Source organism: Hyla sarda, chromosome 3 (assembly GCF_029499605.1).
Source record: "Hyla sarda isolate aHylSar1 chromosome 3, aHylSar1.hap1, whole genome shotgun sequence".
NCBI lineage: Eukaryota > Metazoa > Chordata > Amphibia > Anura > Hylidae > Hyla > Hyla sarda.
In genome coordinates, this window is record NC_079191.1 from 269,850,009 (window position 1) to 269,867,933 (window position 17,925).

Sequence of the window (17,925 nt, forward strand, 5' to 3'; positions counted from 1 at the left end):
AGCCTAGGGTGGGAAATACATCATCCCCCCGTCATCATCCAGACCCGTCATTAACATCCTCATCATCATCCACTTGTCATCATCCCACACATCCCCCCTTCATCATCCCCTTGTCATCATCCCACACATCCCCCCTTCATCATCCCCTTATCATCCAACACATCCCCCCCTTCATCATCCCCTTGTCATCATCCCCTTATCATCCCACACATCCCCCTTCATCATCCCCTTATCATCCCACACATCCCCCCCTTCATCATCCCCTTGTCATCATCCCACACATCCCCCCTTCATCATCCTCTTCTCATCATTCGCCCTCAGTGGTCTTCAACCTGCGGACCTCCAGAGGTTTCAAAACTACAACTCCCAGCAAGCCTGGGCAGCCATCGGCTGTCCGGGCTTGCTGGGAGTTGTAGTTTTGAAACCTCCGGAGGTCCGTAGGTTGAAGACCACTGCGGCCTTCGACATCATCCAGCCCCCTCTCACCCCCTTTAGTTCTCACCTCCGCTCGGCGCTGGTCCGGTCCTGCAGGGCTGTCCGGAGAGGAGGTGGTCCGGTGGGATAGTGGTTCCGGGCTGCTATCTTCACCGGGGGCGCCTCTTCTCCGCGCTTCCGGCCCGGAATAGAGGCGTTGCCTTGACAATGACGCAGAAGTACGTTGGCAATGAACGCACCTCTGCGTCGTTGTCAAGGCAACGTGACTATTCTGAGGCCGGGCCCGAAGCGCTTAGAAGAGGCCTCCCCGGTGAAGATAGCAGCCCGGAACCACTATCCCACCTCCTCACTGGACAGTCCTGCAGGACCGGACCAGCGCCGAGCGGAGGTGAGTACTGTACAGAACTAAAAGGGGGTGAGAGGGGGCTGGATGATGTCGAAGGCCGCAGTGGTCTTCAACCTGCGGACCTCCGGAGGTTTCAAAACTACAACTCCCAGCAAGCCCGGACAGCCGATGGCTGCCCGGGCTTGCTGGGAGTTGTAGTTTTGAAACCTCTGGAGGTCCGCAGGTTGAAGACCACTGCGGGTGGGGGAGTTCACTCGAGTATAAGCCGAGGGGGGTGTTTTCAGCACGAAAAATCGTGCTGAAAAACTCGGCTTATACTCGAGTATATACGGTAGATGAAATATTAAAAAGTCATTTATAAAGCAACCACCTAAAATAAGGCAAAAAAATTTGGAAATGTCCAAAAATAAAATGGTCCGGTAATATAGTTCAGAAATAAAGTGGTCCGGTAATGCAGTTCATGAAATTATATAATGGAGCAGTTCAGGGAGCGATATGCAGATAATGTAGGTTTGATAATATTAGGTAGTACCTGTTTGCCGATTTGAGTGGTATCACTTACTGGCGAAGTGCAGCCGGCATCCTCAGGAGTAGCAGTTAGAGAATAGCGAACTTACAGTAAATTCGATTCATCACGAACTTCTCGGCTCGGCAGTTGATGACTTATCCTGCATAAATTAGTTCAGTTTTCAGGTGCTCCGGTGGGCTGGAAAAGGTGGATACAGTCCTAGAAAAGAGACTCCTAGGACTGTATCCACCTTTTCCAGCCCACGGGAGCACCTGAAAGCTGAACTAATTTATGCAGGATAAGTTATCAACTGCCGAGCCGAGAAGTTCGTGACGAATCTAATTTACTGTAAGTTCGCTCATCTCTAGTAGCAGTCTCACGGTGAGGGTTACTGTTGGTGCTGGCATGGCGTGGTGGCCGGCCTTTGTGATCGATGGTGATCCCAGTAAAGTGGATGGGATGGGTCCGGCAGAAACAGGTTGGCACGGGATAGCGTCCGGCCACAAGTGGAGTATCGTGGATGAAGAGGTGATCGCTGACCCTGGCGTCCTCGTGTCATCCACAGAGGTCCCAGAATAAGGGGTCTGCAGCGCTGCCAACGCCGAGGTGGGCTTTAAAAGTAGTATAAGGTTGTTGCCGTAGGTAATGGGTATAAGACCAAGGCTATACGCGTTTCAAGACGACTGTCAGCCATAGATAATGAATAACCATTATTCATTATCTATGGCTACTGAAGAATAAGACAGTCATCTTGAAACGCATATAGCCTTGGTCTTATAACCATTACCTACAGCAACCACCTTATACTACTTTTAAAGCCCGCCTCAGCTTTGGCAGCACTGCAGACCCCTTATTCTGGGACCTCTGTGGACCACACGCACGATCCTCTCTCCTTAGGACGCGAGGACGCTAGGGTCAGCGATCACCTATTCATGCACGATACTCCACTTGTGGCCGGACGCTATCCCGTGCCAACCTGTCTCTGCCGGACCCATCCAATCCACTTTACTGGGATCACCATAGATCACAAAGGCCGGCCACCACGCCGTGCCAGCACCGACAGAAACCCTCACCACGAGACTGCTACTCCTGAGGATGCCGGCTGCACTTCACCAGTAAGTGATACCACTCAAATCGGCAAACAGGTACTACCTAATACAGTGACCCCCCGACCTACGAAGGCCCCGAAACATGATGAAATTGACATACGATGGCATCATACGATGCTTTTTTATGTCGGGGCCATCACATTAAGTGCTATCCGTCAGCGCCAAATGCTTAAGCTGCTGCCGGATAGCAGCTTAATGTTCCCCGTGTGGTGCGGTAAGTATTACTTACCCCTCCACGATGCTCCGGGGTGCCCTCCGGGTCCAGCGCTGGTCTTCCTGTGTCTTCTCGGCCCTCTCCGATGACGTCAATACGCTGCTGCGCACGTCATCCAATAGGAATGGCGTACGCAGCGGCGTAATGACATCGCTACGCAGGCCCAGAAAGGCCTTGCGGAAGACAGAAGAGGACCAGAGAAGACAGCAGAGGACCGGAGAAGACAGCGGAGAGCCCAGCGGAGGTCGGGGTCACCATCGGGAGCGGCTGGGACACCATCTCGAGCGGCGGGGAAAGATGAGTACAGCTTCCTATACTTTACATTGCATGAATCCCTCAACATACGATGGATTCGACAAACGATGGCTCGTTTGGAACGAATTACCATCGTATGTTGAGGGACCACTGTATTATCAAACCTACATTATCTGCATATCGCTCCCTGAACTGCTCCATTATATAATTTCATGAACTGCATTACCGGACCACTTTATTTCTGAACTATATTACCAGACCATTTTATTTTTGGACATTTCCAAATTGTTTTGCCTTATTTTAGGTGGTTCCTTTATAAATGACTATTTAATATTTCATCTATTTTTAATATCAATATCTTATTAACATCTGGTGCAAGGGCCCTGCCCAGATGTAAGTTATTATCTTGTGAATAAATGTTATATTGTATTATTTTACTGCATTATCCTTGTTTCAGGTCTTTTATAATCATTATATTATTCATTTACTTCCATTTACTATGATTATTAATTCAGTATCTATTTTATAACTTAAAAATTTTACATTTATTTGGTTCCACATCACCTTTCTCGCTCATTTTATCTTGTTTTTATCTCTATTTCACTATCCTTGAGGACTGGTTTTATATAATTTATTACCGTATATATACCTATTCATTTTAATCATAATGACCCACAGAATAAAGACGACATGCTATTTTTACCGTAAAGTGTACAGTGTGAAAACAAAACCCTCCAAAATGTGCAAAATTTTGGTTTTCATTTAAATTTCCTCCCTAAAAAAAATAATATTTTGGGTTCGCCGTACATTTTATGGTAAAATGAGAGGTTTAATTACAAAGTACAATTGGTCACGCAAAAAACAAGCCCTTATATGGGTCTGTAGATGTAAATATAAGAGTTATGGATTTTAGAAGGCGAGGAGGAAAAAGCGAAAACGCAAAAATAAAATTGGCCTGGTCCTTAAGGTTAAAATGGGCCTGGTCCTTAAGAGATTAAGGGGTATTCAGGTGGAAATAGAATTATTAAATTTTTTTTTTCAAATCAACTGGTGCCAGAAAGTTAAACAGATTTGTAAATTAAAAAAAGTTCATTTTAAAATCTATTTAAAAAGTTTAACCCTTCCAGTACTTAGCTTCTGTATGCTCCAGAGGAAGTTCTTTTTTTTAAATGTCTTTTCTGTCTGACCAGAGTGCTCTCTGCTGACACCTCGGTCCATGTCAGGAACTGTCCAGAGCATGAACAAGTCCCTAATCCAACCTCATACTGCTTTGGACAGTTCCTGACACTGAGCACTGTGAGCACAAAAAGAAAAGAACTTCCACTGGAGCATACAGCAGCTGATGAATACTGGAAGGATTAAGATTCTTAAATAGAAGTAATTTACAAATCTGTTTAACCTTCTGGCAGCAGTTGATTTTTTTTTTTTTTTACCCCTTTAATGTTTTTTTTTTCTGTGATGTGAGATAAAGAGTCTGCAGCTCCTGCCCTTGCTTCACAAAAAAATTTGGAATGCCCCTTTAAATAAATAAGCTTAATACATGCACTAGTAGAATACGTTTGGTCTTTTGAAACGTTCCCATGCATTTCCTAAAACAGGTTGGCATCCTGATGTTTACCACCAATGTATTGCGGGGTGAAACCAGCCTTAAAATATAATAAAAATTTGTTTAGGCTAGGTCCACATGCCCATTCTCTCATGTCCTGCTTTTCTCCCGTTATTGCTGCTAAATGGACTGTACTAACAAACGTGTGCAAAGGGATGCCATTTAAGTGGCATCCTTTTGCATCAGTTTTTCACCCCTTTGTATCCTTTATTGTCTGTTTTTATTTTTGTCTGGCTACTTCCTGGTTGCTCACACTGTTCTGAGCATGCTCACAAGTAATAACTGATCAAAAACGGAATGGAAAAAATGGATGCAAACAGATTACATTAAAGGCTCATCTGTTTTCCATTGACTTCAATGTTAACTTTATTATATCCGTTTCTCTTCCGTTTCTTTTGAAGGGAAATAAATTACTGCATGCACAGTCTTTTTCTGTAAAAAAAACCCACAAAAAACGGAATACAACGGATTGCAGACGGATGACAACGGATTGTAAAACAATCCCATTGACATTAATGGGATACATTTACAACCATTTGCAAAAGGCTTGAACGGATTTGAGAATGGGCATGAAATAACGGAGACCGACGGCCATGTGAACGAGCCCTTATAAAGAAGTTTTGGACATCTTTAACATTTTGTATACAATATAAGTTATATTTATACAATATAAATGACACTTACTTTAAACATGGCGGCTTGTGGTTCTCCAAGTTCATAAAAAGGAGGCTTCCCTGTAGCCATTTCTATTACTGTGCAGCCCAAGGACCAAATGTCTGCAGGCTTCCCATATCCCCTTGGGCCTTTATCTATTATTTCTGGAGCCATGTACTGAAGAGTGCCTGAAAAGCAAAATTGATCAAATTACACATAGGCCCCGATTTAAGAGTGCTGGATTTATATTAGTGTGGAATGTTGTTTCATACTGGCATTATTCCACTTTATTTACGATTACGACACACAGCTCTGGAAACTTCTGATCACCTTTTTCTTGGTGGAAATTTCCAGCCATTTAATCATAGAATTTTGTGTGAATTCAATGGTAAATAGGTTAGCTTGTGAGAACAGGCCTCTTTTTCGACTGGCCACACCCCCTTTTCAGAGTTGTAGGTTTATTTTGGTGCAATGCCACAAATTTTTGGCACGCAACCCGACAAAAGCAGGTCAGGTTCACAATAGTAAATCAGGGTCATGGTGAATGAAAGGAATGGTTTATGTTGAATATAAAGATTCTAAGCCAAAAACAAATACTGCTTAATTTGAATAAGATAATAAACTCATGGACTGAGGTTTAGAATTGAAGGAATTGTATTATTTAATCAGGGCCAAAAATGTGTTGATTAGTGGTAAAATAGTGAAGGATTCTTATATAATCTGCATTCCAGATGTGTGGATACCATTAGGTACACATCGCAGTACAGAAAAAACTGAATTCTTAATATTTTAGGCTTTTGAATATTAGGGTCTGCATTACACACAGCATATTGAGGGTCATTTACTAATGTGATCACAACTGATTTTTTTTTATCGTGTTGCACGCTTCTTGCACCAGAATTGGCCATCAAAAGTCCAAAAAACCTGACCAACTCTCTATTTTACATAAAATGTGATGGCTTTGCGCTCTGGAAAACCAGAGCACTTAAATAAGTGCTTAAAATAGATCCTATATTGGTCTATTTAATGGATACGTCATAAGCCTGTCAATAGCTTTCCATATTATACGTGTCAAATGGATGCCATTATAGGCCGTAGGTGATAAATGCTTCTAATGTATGCCTAACCATTGTATGGATTATAAATAGGCTACAATTACATTCGATTAATAGATATGTCTTAAGAAAGCGCTAAATGTATCTGTGAAACAAACCCAATATCAATGAGTATGTGACGTCACGTAACCTTTAGACATCCATCACAGTCTTTTATTTAATGTAAACACTGGGAGCTTTGTAACCCAGTGTTTTAAACCCAGCCCAAGGCTGCATTGACACCATACATATATGTTAAGAAATAGCATAAATAGTGGTTTGACTATTGCTCCGATTCCCTGCTGCTATTTGGCTTTGTCACTGGTCGCAGCGAGCATGCAGTTCCTGCACGTATCGGATGTTAAAAGAAGGCGGCGGCGGGGGCGTGGCCTGGCAGCCGAAGCGCATGGTCGCATACTAGGAGAGCTCCGTGTTACAGCCTGCCATAGCGACTATTCCACAGCGACATATCGCTCAGACCTCTCTGAAAAGATACTCTAATTCCTCCTCATCATGCCGGCGAGGAGACGAAAGCCTATCAAGGTCGGTAACCTGGCTAAATTTCACTTTGTGCCGCGAGCGGCGGCGGAGCAAGATGGCGCCGGCGGCCTGCTCACCTCACAGACGGCTGCACGATCCTCGCGCTCTCAAGCGCAAGGCACCGGAAGGTCCCCGCTGTTGAACCGGAGATCCACCTCGGACTCAGCTCTGCATGCTTCTACCCTGTCTCCACCGCAGGCGGCAACGGAGCGCGGCGAAACCAACAGGAATGGCGCAGCTGGAAATAGTGAGCGGCGGGCCTCGGTGGGATCTCCAGCCTCTCTACGTGCAAGCTCCCCTTCTCAGAGCCCAGCAAAGCAGCGTCCTAGATTGGAGGAAACAGGCGAAAGGAGAGAGGTAGGAGCTTGGGACACTGACACACAAGGGGAAATTGATATTGCAGATCCCCTGGCCTCAATCCCGGTTAATAATCAATCTCTTACTGACACCACTCTTAAAGATATGCTGCTGCTGCTGCGTACCTCTTTCCAGCAGGATATTCATAGGCTGATTGCCCCTATAAAAGCCTCTGTGCTGGACATTGGGAATAGAGTGGATCACATTGAGCAAAAGTTTGAGGAATTTGCAGATTCGCATAATGCCCTTATAGATCTAAGAGATGGGCTGGAGGATGGAGTTACAACGCTTAAACTTAAAGTTGCTGACCTTGAAGATCGTAGCCGACGCAACAATGTGAAATTGCGCGGCATTCCAGAAACAGTTGCACCAGCTAATATTTCGGACTATGTCCATTCAATTTTGCAGTTGGTCTTGCCTGATTGTACAGCACAAGAACTCCACATAGACAGGGCTCACAGGGTCCCAAGACCTAGGCACCTGGACGATTCCATCCCCAGAGATGTCCTGGCGAGAATTCATTTTTTCCATATTAAGGAACGGTTTATGGAATATACTCGCCGCCATGATGGCCTGCCGGCACCCTATCAAAAAATCGCTGTTTATGCAGACCTTTCTGCAGCAACCCTACAAGCCCGTAGAGCGTTACTCCCGGTGACCACTACTCTACGCAATGCAAAGGTTATGTATAGATGGGGATTCCCAGTGCGCCTGCTAATTAGACATGAGAACTCTACATGTAGTGCGTAGCCTACCAGAAGGCGAAGACCTGTTGAAATCTTGGGGACTGGCTCCAGTATACCCGTCTGACTTTCTAAAATCTTCCAAGCCTCCAACTCACATGAAGGACTGGTCTACAACCTGAGGTCTGATGTGATGTCCACTAACCCAGTTGGAATGTGGGCTCCTGTGTTGTGATCAGGGTGCTCGGTTACAGTGTGGACTCTAACCCCCACGATCTGTCGGATGGCTGTGGCTTCGGCAAGCTATCCTATTTGTTTTTTCTTATGTTCTTAGTATACTGTTTTATAGTTACATGTTATTTAAACAGTGGTGCTACTATCATAGATGATCTACTAGAAGTACTCTGTGTCATTAGGGCGGGCGCATGCTGGCTGGGAGATGCGCCTTGCCTTTCCGATATTCGTTATTTGCTATGGTATATTGCGTATTGGATTGACTTATTATTATGGCTATAACTATTGCAAGTCTAAATGTGAACGGTTTAAATGCACCACATAGACGTACATACTTATGGAAGGAAATTCACCTATAGATCACCTTAGTGATCCAGCAAAAAACCCTTTTTCCCATATACCATTAAAAAGTGCTTTATTGTCAATGGCACATCAATTGTGAAGTAAAATATTAGTGCACATCAAACCCCCAGTCTGATCAAGATATTCAGCGTGCCTTGCTGGCCACACAGTATTAAGCCTCATGCACTGCAGTTGCTATGTGGCCATCGCTGGAGAGAAGTGTCACTACGGTTAAAACACTACACCTCAGCCCCCCCTCAACATGTTTCACTGCATCCGCAACTTTGTCAAGAGGTAAACAGGGCACTATTTACCTCTTGACAAAGCTGCGGATGCAGTGAAACATGTTGAGGGGGGGCTGAGGTGTAGTGTTTTAACCATAGTGACACATCTCTCCAGCGATAGCCACATAGCAACTGCAGTGCATGAGGCTTAATACTGTGTGGCCAGCAAGGCGCGCTGAATATCTTGATCAGACTGGGGGTTTGATGTGCACTAATATTTTAATTCACAATTGATGTGCCATTGACAATAAAGCACTTTTTAATGGTATATGGGAAAAAGGTTTTTTTGCTGGATCACTAAGGTGATCTATAGGTGAATTAATTGAGTGACCCACCATATACTGGTCTATGTGGGAAAACACTTATGGAAGGAAGCACAATTGCTCAAATGTGATATATTGTGTGTCCAGGAGACGCATCTGCTCGTCAGAGATGCCTTTCGTGTGCACCATCCAGCTTTCTCACATGTTTTTCATTCTCATCACAGCTCCAAAGCTAGAGGAGTAATGATTGCGATCAAAAATACAGTGGCATTTACACTTCATGATGTCGTGGCTGACCCATACGGAAGGTACAGGATTCTTCGTTGCACCATTAATGCCACCAAATTAACCTTAGTCTCTCTGTATGCACCTAATCAGGGGCAACTTCGCTTTTTGAACCGACTGATGGGAGTGGTTGGTAGGATGGCCTGGGGTTCTTTAGTGCTCTGTGGGGACTTTAACACTGTCTCAGACCCCTCTCTAGATTCTACGTCTTCTCGTTTTCTTGCAAATTCTCTTTCCTCTTTTCTAGTCTCTAAGGATCTTTATGACATTTGGAGGATTCACCATGCTACAGATAGATCATTCACCTTTTTGTCAGGAGTGTATAACACGTACTCTCGAATTGACCTCTTCCTTGTAGATAGAAACCTTATTGAACATTCCCTACACTCAGAAATTACTACTATAAAATGGCCGGATCATGCGGCCATTACATTACAAATAAAAGATAGTGTATACCCCCCCCAAGTCCTATGCTTGGCGCAACAACCCCTATCTGTGGTCTCATCCGCAATTTGCAGACTATTTACGGAAGGACATCACAGACTACTTCCAGAGGAATAAGCTCTCAGTGACGGATTCCATACTATTATGGAACTGTCACAAGGCGGTTATAAGGGGCTCTTGCATCAAATATGGGTCTATATTGAAAAAGCAGAGGGAACAGAAAGTGAATGATATCCTTAGCCAATTAAAATGCGCGGAATTAGTTAACCAACAGCATCCCTCGCCTCTTAACCTTGAAACAGTATCTGCTTTGAGACGCGATTTGAAATGTCTTCTTTTGGCGTCTTATGAAAAATCGCATCGGAAATTGGGGGCTAGATATTACTCTCAGGATAACAAAGCAGGTAAATTGCTTGCTAGCCGCCTAAAACAGAGACAAGCAAAATCTAGAATCCCCTTTTTGCTTTACCCTACCACAAATGAAAAATTATACACTCCCTCTGATATAGCGAATGGCTTTGGGGCCTTTTATTCCCATTTGTACAACCTGAAGGATACCATCCCGACTCCCTCTGATCTCACTTCCTCTATACACTCCTATCTTTCCCGGCTCCAACTTCCCTTGCTTTCTGTCACTCAACTTACAACTCTCAACCAGGACATCACGGAGGCCGAAGTAGCTAAGATTATTAAATCATTGCCAATAGGGAAAGCACCGGGACCGGACGAGTTCGCCTCTTCATATTATAAAGCTTTCAGTGACTTATTAGTGCCTTACTTGGTGGGGTTCTGCCGCTCAGCAATGAAGTCAGGTGAATTTCCTAAGGAAAACCTGGAAGCAATTATAACCACTCTACCTAAGCCAGGGAAGTCCCCAGATAGGTCGGAAATTTTTCGGCCTATCTCGCTATTGAACCAAGACATGAAAATTTTCGCAAAATTAATAGCTAACCGTTTATCGGTAGTTCTGCCGTCTTTGGTACACACGGATCAGGCTGGGTTCGTTGCTGGGCAGCAGGGTTCAGACAACACTAGGAGACTCTTGAACATTTTTTATCATTTGGAACGTGTCTCTGAGACGGCGGTAGTTCTTGCCTTGGATGCTGAGAAGGCGTTTGAACGGCTCCGCTGGTCGTTTGCCTTCTCGGCCCTGTCTCAGATGGGTCTGTCGGGCAGCATTATGACAGCCATCAGGTCACTGTATTCCCAACCCACGGCCAGGGTACTCGCCAACGGGGTACTGTCTGATTCTTTCGCCATTACTAATGGATCCCGGCAGGGATGTCCCCTGTCACCCTTGATATATATATTATCAATGGAACCATTGGCACAATCAATTAGGCTTGATGATAGGATACTGGGTATATCTATAGGGCGGGACATTCACACCATATCACTCTATGCAGATTATGTTATTCTGTCTGTAGCGGATCCGGAAATATCGCTGGCAGCGGTAATGGATAACATTGAACATTAAGGCAACTTATCTTACTATCACTTGAATAACGCAAAAACTCAGGCCTTGCCAATCAATGTCTCCCCCACCCTCTTGTCATCCTTAAAGTCCAGATATCTGTTTGATTGGTGCTCTAAGAGCATTCAATATTTAGGCATTCAGCTATCTTACCCCACCAAGTTACTGTACTCTGAGAACTATGAGAAATTACTGGTCACTATAACATCTGATATGGAGCGTATGGCTGTAGCTGAGATATCATGGGTAGGGAGGGTGGCCACTTTTAAAATGTTCCTGTTGCCCAAATTTCTTAATCTTTTCCGCACTCTGCCTATTCTTCTCCCATCTGTCTTCTTTTCCAAGGCCCACAGAGCACTATCCGCTTTTATTTGGAAGGGTCGTAAACCCAGGCTGTCCTCTAGCATCTTTTCTAGATCTACGAATCGCGGGGGCTTAGGCTCCCCTAACCTACACTTTTACTATATCTCTACATTGGTATCTATGATGAAGAGTTGGTGGTGCAACGAACGATCCCTGCCATGGCTAGCTATAGAAAGCGTCTCTGTACTCCCCTTTACACTGAAAGACGTATTATTGGCTCCCTTTTGGAATATTACCCCTCCCTCTCTTATTAATCCACTTGTAAAGGCTTCTTATATTGCCTGGAACTATTTTATCTCTCACACTAATAATCCAGTTAAAGCTATAATAAATGATCTCCCGTTATCCTTTATACAGGCTAACATACCGAATATAGATTTAGCTGCATGGAGCTCTAAGGGTATCTCTCATGTACGACATATAGCGGTAGTGGGTTCGTTGATGTCATTTGACGCTCTGGCTGCTAAATTTCATTTACCTAAACATGATTTTTATAAACTCTTACAAGTAAGACATTTTCTACAGACCATACAGCTTTCTTCGGAGGATTTAGACAGCTCAGCTATCCGCCTCCTATCCTCTCCTAGAGGGGGGCTTAAACAGTTTTACAATGCCTTGCAACAACGGTTAGCTGATAGTAAACCGTACCTCTTAAGGGTATGGGAGAGGGAAATGCATATGTCCTTTTCTATGAGTACATGGGAGAGGGCCCTTTCTTACACACAAGGCCTTTCAATGTTCATCCCACATGGAATCCGCCTTGAAAACTGCTCTACGCTGGTATCATACCCCGGATAAGCTAGCTTATATGTATTCTGATGTATCTGATAAATGCTGGTGTGGATGTGGCATGAAGGGCACACTCTTCCATGTACTTTGGACGTGTCCTAAGGTTCAACCCTTTTGGACGGCGTGTGTACATCTATTAACCCCTTAAGGACTGAGCCCTTTTTCACCTTAAGGACTCGGCCATTTTTTGCAAATCTGACCACTGTCACTTTAAACATTAATAACTCTGGAATGCTTTTAGTTATCATTCTGATTCAGAGATTGTTTTTTCGTGACATATTCTACTTTAACGTAGTGGTAAATTTTTTTGGTAACTTGCATCCTTTCTTGGTGAAAAATCACCAAATTTGATGAAAAATTTGAAAATTTTGCATTTTTCTAACTTTGAAGCTCTCTGCTTGTAAGGAAAATGGATATTCAAAATAATTTTTTTTTATTCACATATACAATATGTCTACTTTATATTTGCATCATAAAATTGATGAGTTTTTACTTTTGGAAGACATCAGAGGGCTTCAAAGTTCCGCAGCAATTTTCCAATTTTTCACAAAATTTTGAAACTCGCTTTTTTTCAGGGACCAGTTCAGGTTTGAAGTGGATTTGAAGGGTCTTCATATTAGAAATACCCCATAAATGACCCCATTATAAAAACTGCACCCCCGAAAGTATTCAAAATGACATTCAGTAAGCGTTTTAACCCTTTACGGGTTTCACAGGAATAGCAGCAAAGTGAAGGAGAAAATACACAATCTTCATTTTTTACACTCGCTTGTTCTTGTAGACCCACTTTTTGAATTTTTGCAAGGGGTAAAAAGGAGAAAATTTTTACTTGTATTTGAAACCCAATTTCTCTCGAGTAAGGACATACTTCATATGTCTATGTAAAGTGTTCGGCGGGCGCAGTAGAGGGCTCAGAAGGGAAGGAGCGTCAAATGGTTTTTGGGGGGCATGTCACCTTTAGGAAGCCCCTATGGTGCCAGAACTGCAAAAAACCCCACATGGCATACCATTTTGGAAACTAGACCCCTCGGGGAACGTAACAAGGGGTAATGTGAACCTTAATACCCCACAGGTGATTCACGACTTTTGCATATGTAAAAAAAAAAAATTTTTTTACCTAAAATGCTTGGTTTCCCTAAAGTTTTACATTTTTAAAAAGGGTAATAGCAGAAAATACACCCCAAAATTTGAAGCCCAATTTCTCCCGATTCAGAAAACACCCCATATGGGGGTGAAAAGTGCTCTGTTGGCGCACTACAGGTCTCAGAAGAGAAGGAGTCACATTTGGCTTTTTGAAAGCAAATTTTGCTCTGGGGGCATGCCGCATTTAGGAAGCCCCTATGGTGCCAGGACTGCAAAAAATACTCACATGGCATACCATTTTGGAAACTAGACCCCTCGGGGAACGTAACAAGGGGTTAAGTGAACCTTAATACCCCACAGGCGTTTCACGACTATTGCATATGTAAAAAAAATAAAAACATTTTTTACCTAAAATGCTTCTTTTCCCAAAAACTTTACATTTTTAAAAAGGGTAAAAGCAGAAAATACCCCCCAAAATTTGAAGCCCAATTTCTCCCGAGTACGGCGATACCCCATATGTGACCCTTAACTGTTGCCTTGAAATACGACAGGGCTCCAAAGTGAGAGCGCCATGCGCATTTGAGGCCTAAATTAGGGATTGCATAGGGGTGGACATAGGGGTATTCTACGCCAGTGATTCCCAAACAGGGGGCCTCCAGCTGTTGCAAAACTCCCAGCATGCCTGGACAGTCAACGGCTGTCCGACAATACTGGGAGTTGTTGTTTTGCAACAGCTGGAGGCTCCGTTTTGGAAACCATGGCGTACCAGATGTTTTTCATTTTTATTGGGGAGGGGAGGGGGGCTGTGTAGGGGTATGTGTGTATGTAGTGTTTTTTACTTTTTATTTTATTTTTTGTGTTAGTGTAGTGTAGTGTTTTTAGGGTACAGTCGCACGGGCGGGGGTTCACAGTAGTTTCTCGCTGGCAGTTTGAGCTGTTGCAGAAAATTTGCTGCAGCTCAAACTTGCAGCCCGATACCTACTGTAAGCCTCCGCCCATGTGAGTGTACCCTGTACATTCACATTGTGGGGGACCTCCAGCTGTTGCAAAACTAAAACTCCCAGCATGCGCTGACAGACTGTACATGCTGAGAGTTTTAGTTTTGCAACAGCTGTAGGCACACTGGTTATGTATCACGGAGTTTGTGACCTTACTCAGTGTTTCAAAACCAGTGTGCCTCCAGCTGTTGCAAAACTACAACTCCCAGCATGTACGGTGCATGGTGTAAGGTGACTGCTGGGAGTTGTAGTTTGCAACTGCTGGAGGCACACCGGTCGTGAAACACTGAGTTAGGTAAAAAAAAAAAAAAAACTCTAAGTTTCACAACCAGTGTGCCTTCAGCTGTTGCAAAACTACAACTCTCAGCAGTCACCGACAGCCAACGGGCATGCTGGGAGTTGTAGTTATGCAACCAGCAGATGCACCACTACAACTCCCAGCATGCACTTTAGCTGTTTGTGCAAGCTGGGAGTTGTAGTTATACAACAGCTGAAGGTACACTTTTCCATAGAAATAATGTGCCTCCAGCTGTTGCAAAACCATAAGTCCCAGCATGCCCATAAGGGAATGCTGGGAGTTGTGGTGGTCTGCCTCCTGCTGTTGCATAACTACAGCTCCCAGCATGCCCTTTTTGCATGCTGGGAGCTGTTGCTAAGCAACAGCAAGAGGCTGTAACTCACCTCCTGCTGTTGCTTCATCGCTGGACTGTCCCTCGCCGCCGTCGCTCCTGGGGCACCGATCCCAACATGGACGCCGGGGATCGGGGTCCCCAGCACCCGGGGTCGTCTTCCCGCACCCGCTCACGCCCTCCGGAAGAGGAGCGGGTGCGGGAGTGACGCCCGCAGCAGGCGCCCTGATTGGTCGGCCGGTAATCCGGCCGACGAATCAGGGCGATCGTGAGGTGGCATCAGTGCCACCTCACCCCTGCAGGCTCTGGCTGTTTGGGGCCGTCAGAGACGGCCCCGAACAGCCAGTAATTCCGGGTCACCGGAGACCCGATTGACCCGGAATCGCCGCAGATCGCTGGACTGAATTGTCCAGCGATCTGCGGCGATCGCCGACATGGGGGGGCATAATAACCCCCCTGGGCGATATGCCGGGATGCCTGCTGAACGATTTCAGCAGGCATCCGGCTCCGGTCCCCAACCGGCTAGCGGTGGGGGCCGGAATTCCCACGGGCGTATGGATACGCCCTGCGTCCTTAAGAGGTTAAGAGAAGTGATTGGTAGGGGAATACCATGGTCTCCGCAATCTGCTTTATTGTTTTTAAATATCTCATCAATACCGTGCAAACAGCGGGACTTTTATTGTATAGTTTGTATAATAGCAAAAACGGCCACTGGAGATCAGATGACATTCCCACTACGGAATCGCTAATAGCGAAAATCAATACCACGTATTCGTACGAGAAAATCTTAGTATAATTATTTAGTCCCAATGCTAAGTTTAATAAGAGATGGTTAGCCTGGAAGAACTCACCATTTTGTATAGACATATAGGACACATAGACGCTTTCTGATTTCAAGAGTTTATTTACCGTTCACTTATGCAGAGCACACAGAATATATTGCTAATGACTTATAGTATTATGGCACTGAGTACACAATTAATAATCCAAAATACATGACTGTGGATGAGTCAATTTAGATCATCAATGAATGTGATGTCTATCGTTCATATTTAAGTACCACTGTACGTTGTTTTTTTTGGTTTAAACTGTTTGACAGATACCCACTGCTTTCAATAGATGATAGCTATGTGAAACTAGATTGAATTTGCGGTGTATTTATGAGGTATGAGACCGATGTTTCACTTCTAATGCAAATGGTTGTAAAAAAATTTCAAAACTTAATAAAAATGATTTAAAAAAAAAAAAAAAAAAGAAGGCGGCGGCAATGGGGATGTGCGCCTTCGAAATGGCAACAGCAGGTAAATAGGTTTTATATTTTATAAAAAATAAATAAAAATAAAAAAAGACCCCAGAAAGCCCCTTTAAAGGGTTACTCTGCTCCCCAGCGTCCGGAACATTGAGTTCCTGAACGCTGTGTGCGGGCTCCTGTGTTCACGCCCACCCTCTCGTGATGTCACGCCCCGTCATGTGATGTCACGTCACGCCCCCTCAATGCAAGTCTATGAGAGGGGGCGTGATGGCTGTCGCGCCCCCTTCCCATAGACTTTCATTGAGGGGGCAGGACGTGTCGTCACGAGGGGATGGGCATGAACACGGAAGCCCGCACACAGCGTTCAGGAACTCAATGTGAACATTGAGTTCCTTAAAAGGAGTAGTCCGGCGTGCACTTTTTTCATTTTATCCCATCCGGGCTGCAAAATAAAAGAAAACACACTTTCTCTTACCTGCCAACGAGCCCCCGGAGCTCCGGTACAGGTGTTCGGTCCCCGGGCTGTATTCTTCTTACTTCCTGTTAGCCCGGCACGTCACACAGAGCTTCAGCCTATCACCAGCCGCAGTGATGTCCCGCCTCGGCCAGTGATAGGCTGAAGCTCCGTGTGACGTGCCGGGCTAACAGGAAGTAAGAAGAATTCAGCCCGGGAACCGAACACCTGTACCGGAGCTCGTTGGCAGGTAAGAGAAAGTGTGTTTTCTTTTATTTTGCAGCCCGGACGGGATAAAATGATAAAAGTGCGCGCCGGACTACTCCTTAAAGGGTTACTCTGCTCCCCAGCGTTAAAGTGCCCACTCTAGTCCTGTAACTATACATTGACATGTTCTATACACCAAGTTTAGGAGCTCCATTAGTATGAATAAAAGAAAAAAGTAGATCCAAATCATTGTTTGTCAAATGTCAGTCACTAACATAGCAGTAACGGCAGGTATGTTTTTTTTTTTTAATGATAATGGTCAGTATTCTTACCAGTAAATGTCTCTGTATTTGGGTTGATACCAGCAAGCCTCTTTGATGTACCAAAATCTGAGATTTTCAGCACCCCACTATATGTGTTTATTAAGACATTATCACCCTAAAAAAAACAGAGAAAAGATTTGTAATTAACAGTTCAATCTCATTTATGCATCTAGTAGCATTACTTGTTCACATTTGCAATAGTGGTTCATTTTAAAACCTCTGTTGCCAATTGTAGATGAATAGAAAGGAGGAGTAGTGCTAAACGCAGTACTATTCTTGCTATGAGCCAGACCAAGAAAGAACCTAGATGGACCCCATTAAAGGGAACCTGTCACCAATTTTTATGCTGCCCAAACCAAATTCTCAATTAGGGAGAGACTTAATCAGAGCTAGTGGGACAAGGAAAAATTGCTAAAGATAGCCACCATGATTTAACCCCTTAAGGACGCAGGGCGAAGTGCTCTGCGGGCGAACTACAATGCTCAGAAGAGAAGGAGCGCCATTGGGCTTTTGGCAAGTGAAGGTGTCTGAAATCGAAGGCCACGTGTGTTTACAAAGCCCCCATAGTGCCAGAACAGTGGTTCCCCCCCCCACATGTGACCCCATTTTGGAAACTACACCCCTCACATAATGTAATAAGGGGTACAGTAAGCATTTACGCCCCACAGGTGTCTGACAGGTTTTTGGAACAGTGGTCCGT

The 17,925-nt window shown here is 44.5% G+C and overlaps 1 protein-coding gene across 6 annotated transcripts in view; it reads right to left on the reverse strand.

Moving 5' to 3' along the window:
* The window catches only part of MAP3K5 (mitogen-activated protein kinase kinase kinase 5), a 329,350-nt gene that overhangs the window by 37,513 nt on the left and 273,912 nt on the right, over nucleotides 1-17,925 (reverse strand). For all 6 annotated transcript variants that reach the window (XM_056566626.1, XM_056566625.1, XM_056566627.1 and 3 more), the window contains 2 exons: nucleotides 17,235-17,340; nucleotides 5,158-5,315 (listed from right to left, as the gene is read on the reverse strand). In XM_056566626.1, the coding sequence (XP_056422601.1) occupies nucleotides 5,158-5,315; nucleotides 17,235-17,340 (264 nt within the window). The remainder of the gene's footprint in view (nucleotides 1-5,157; nucleotides 5,316-17,234; nucleotides 17,341-17,925) is intronic.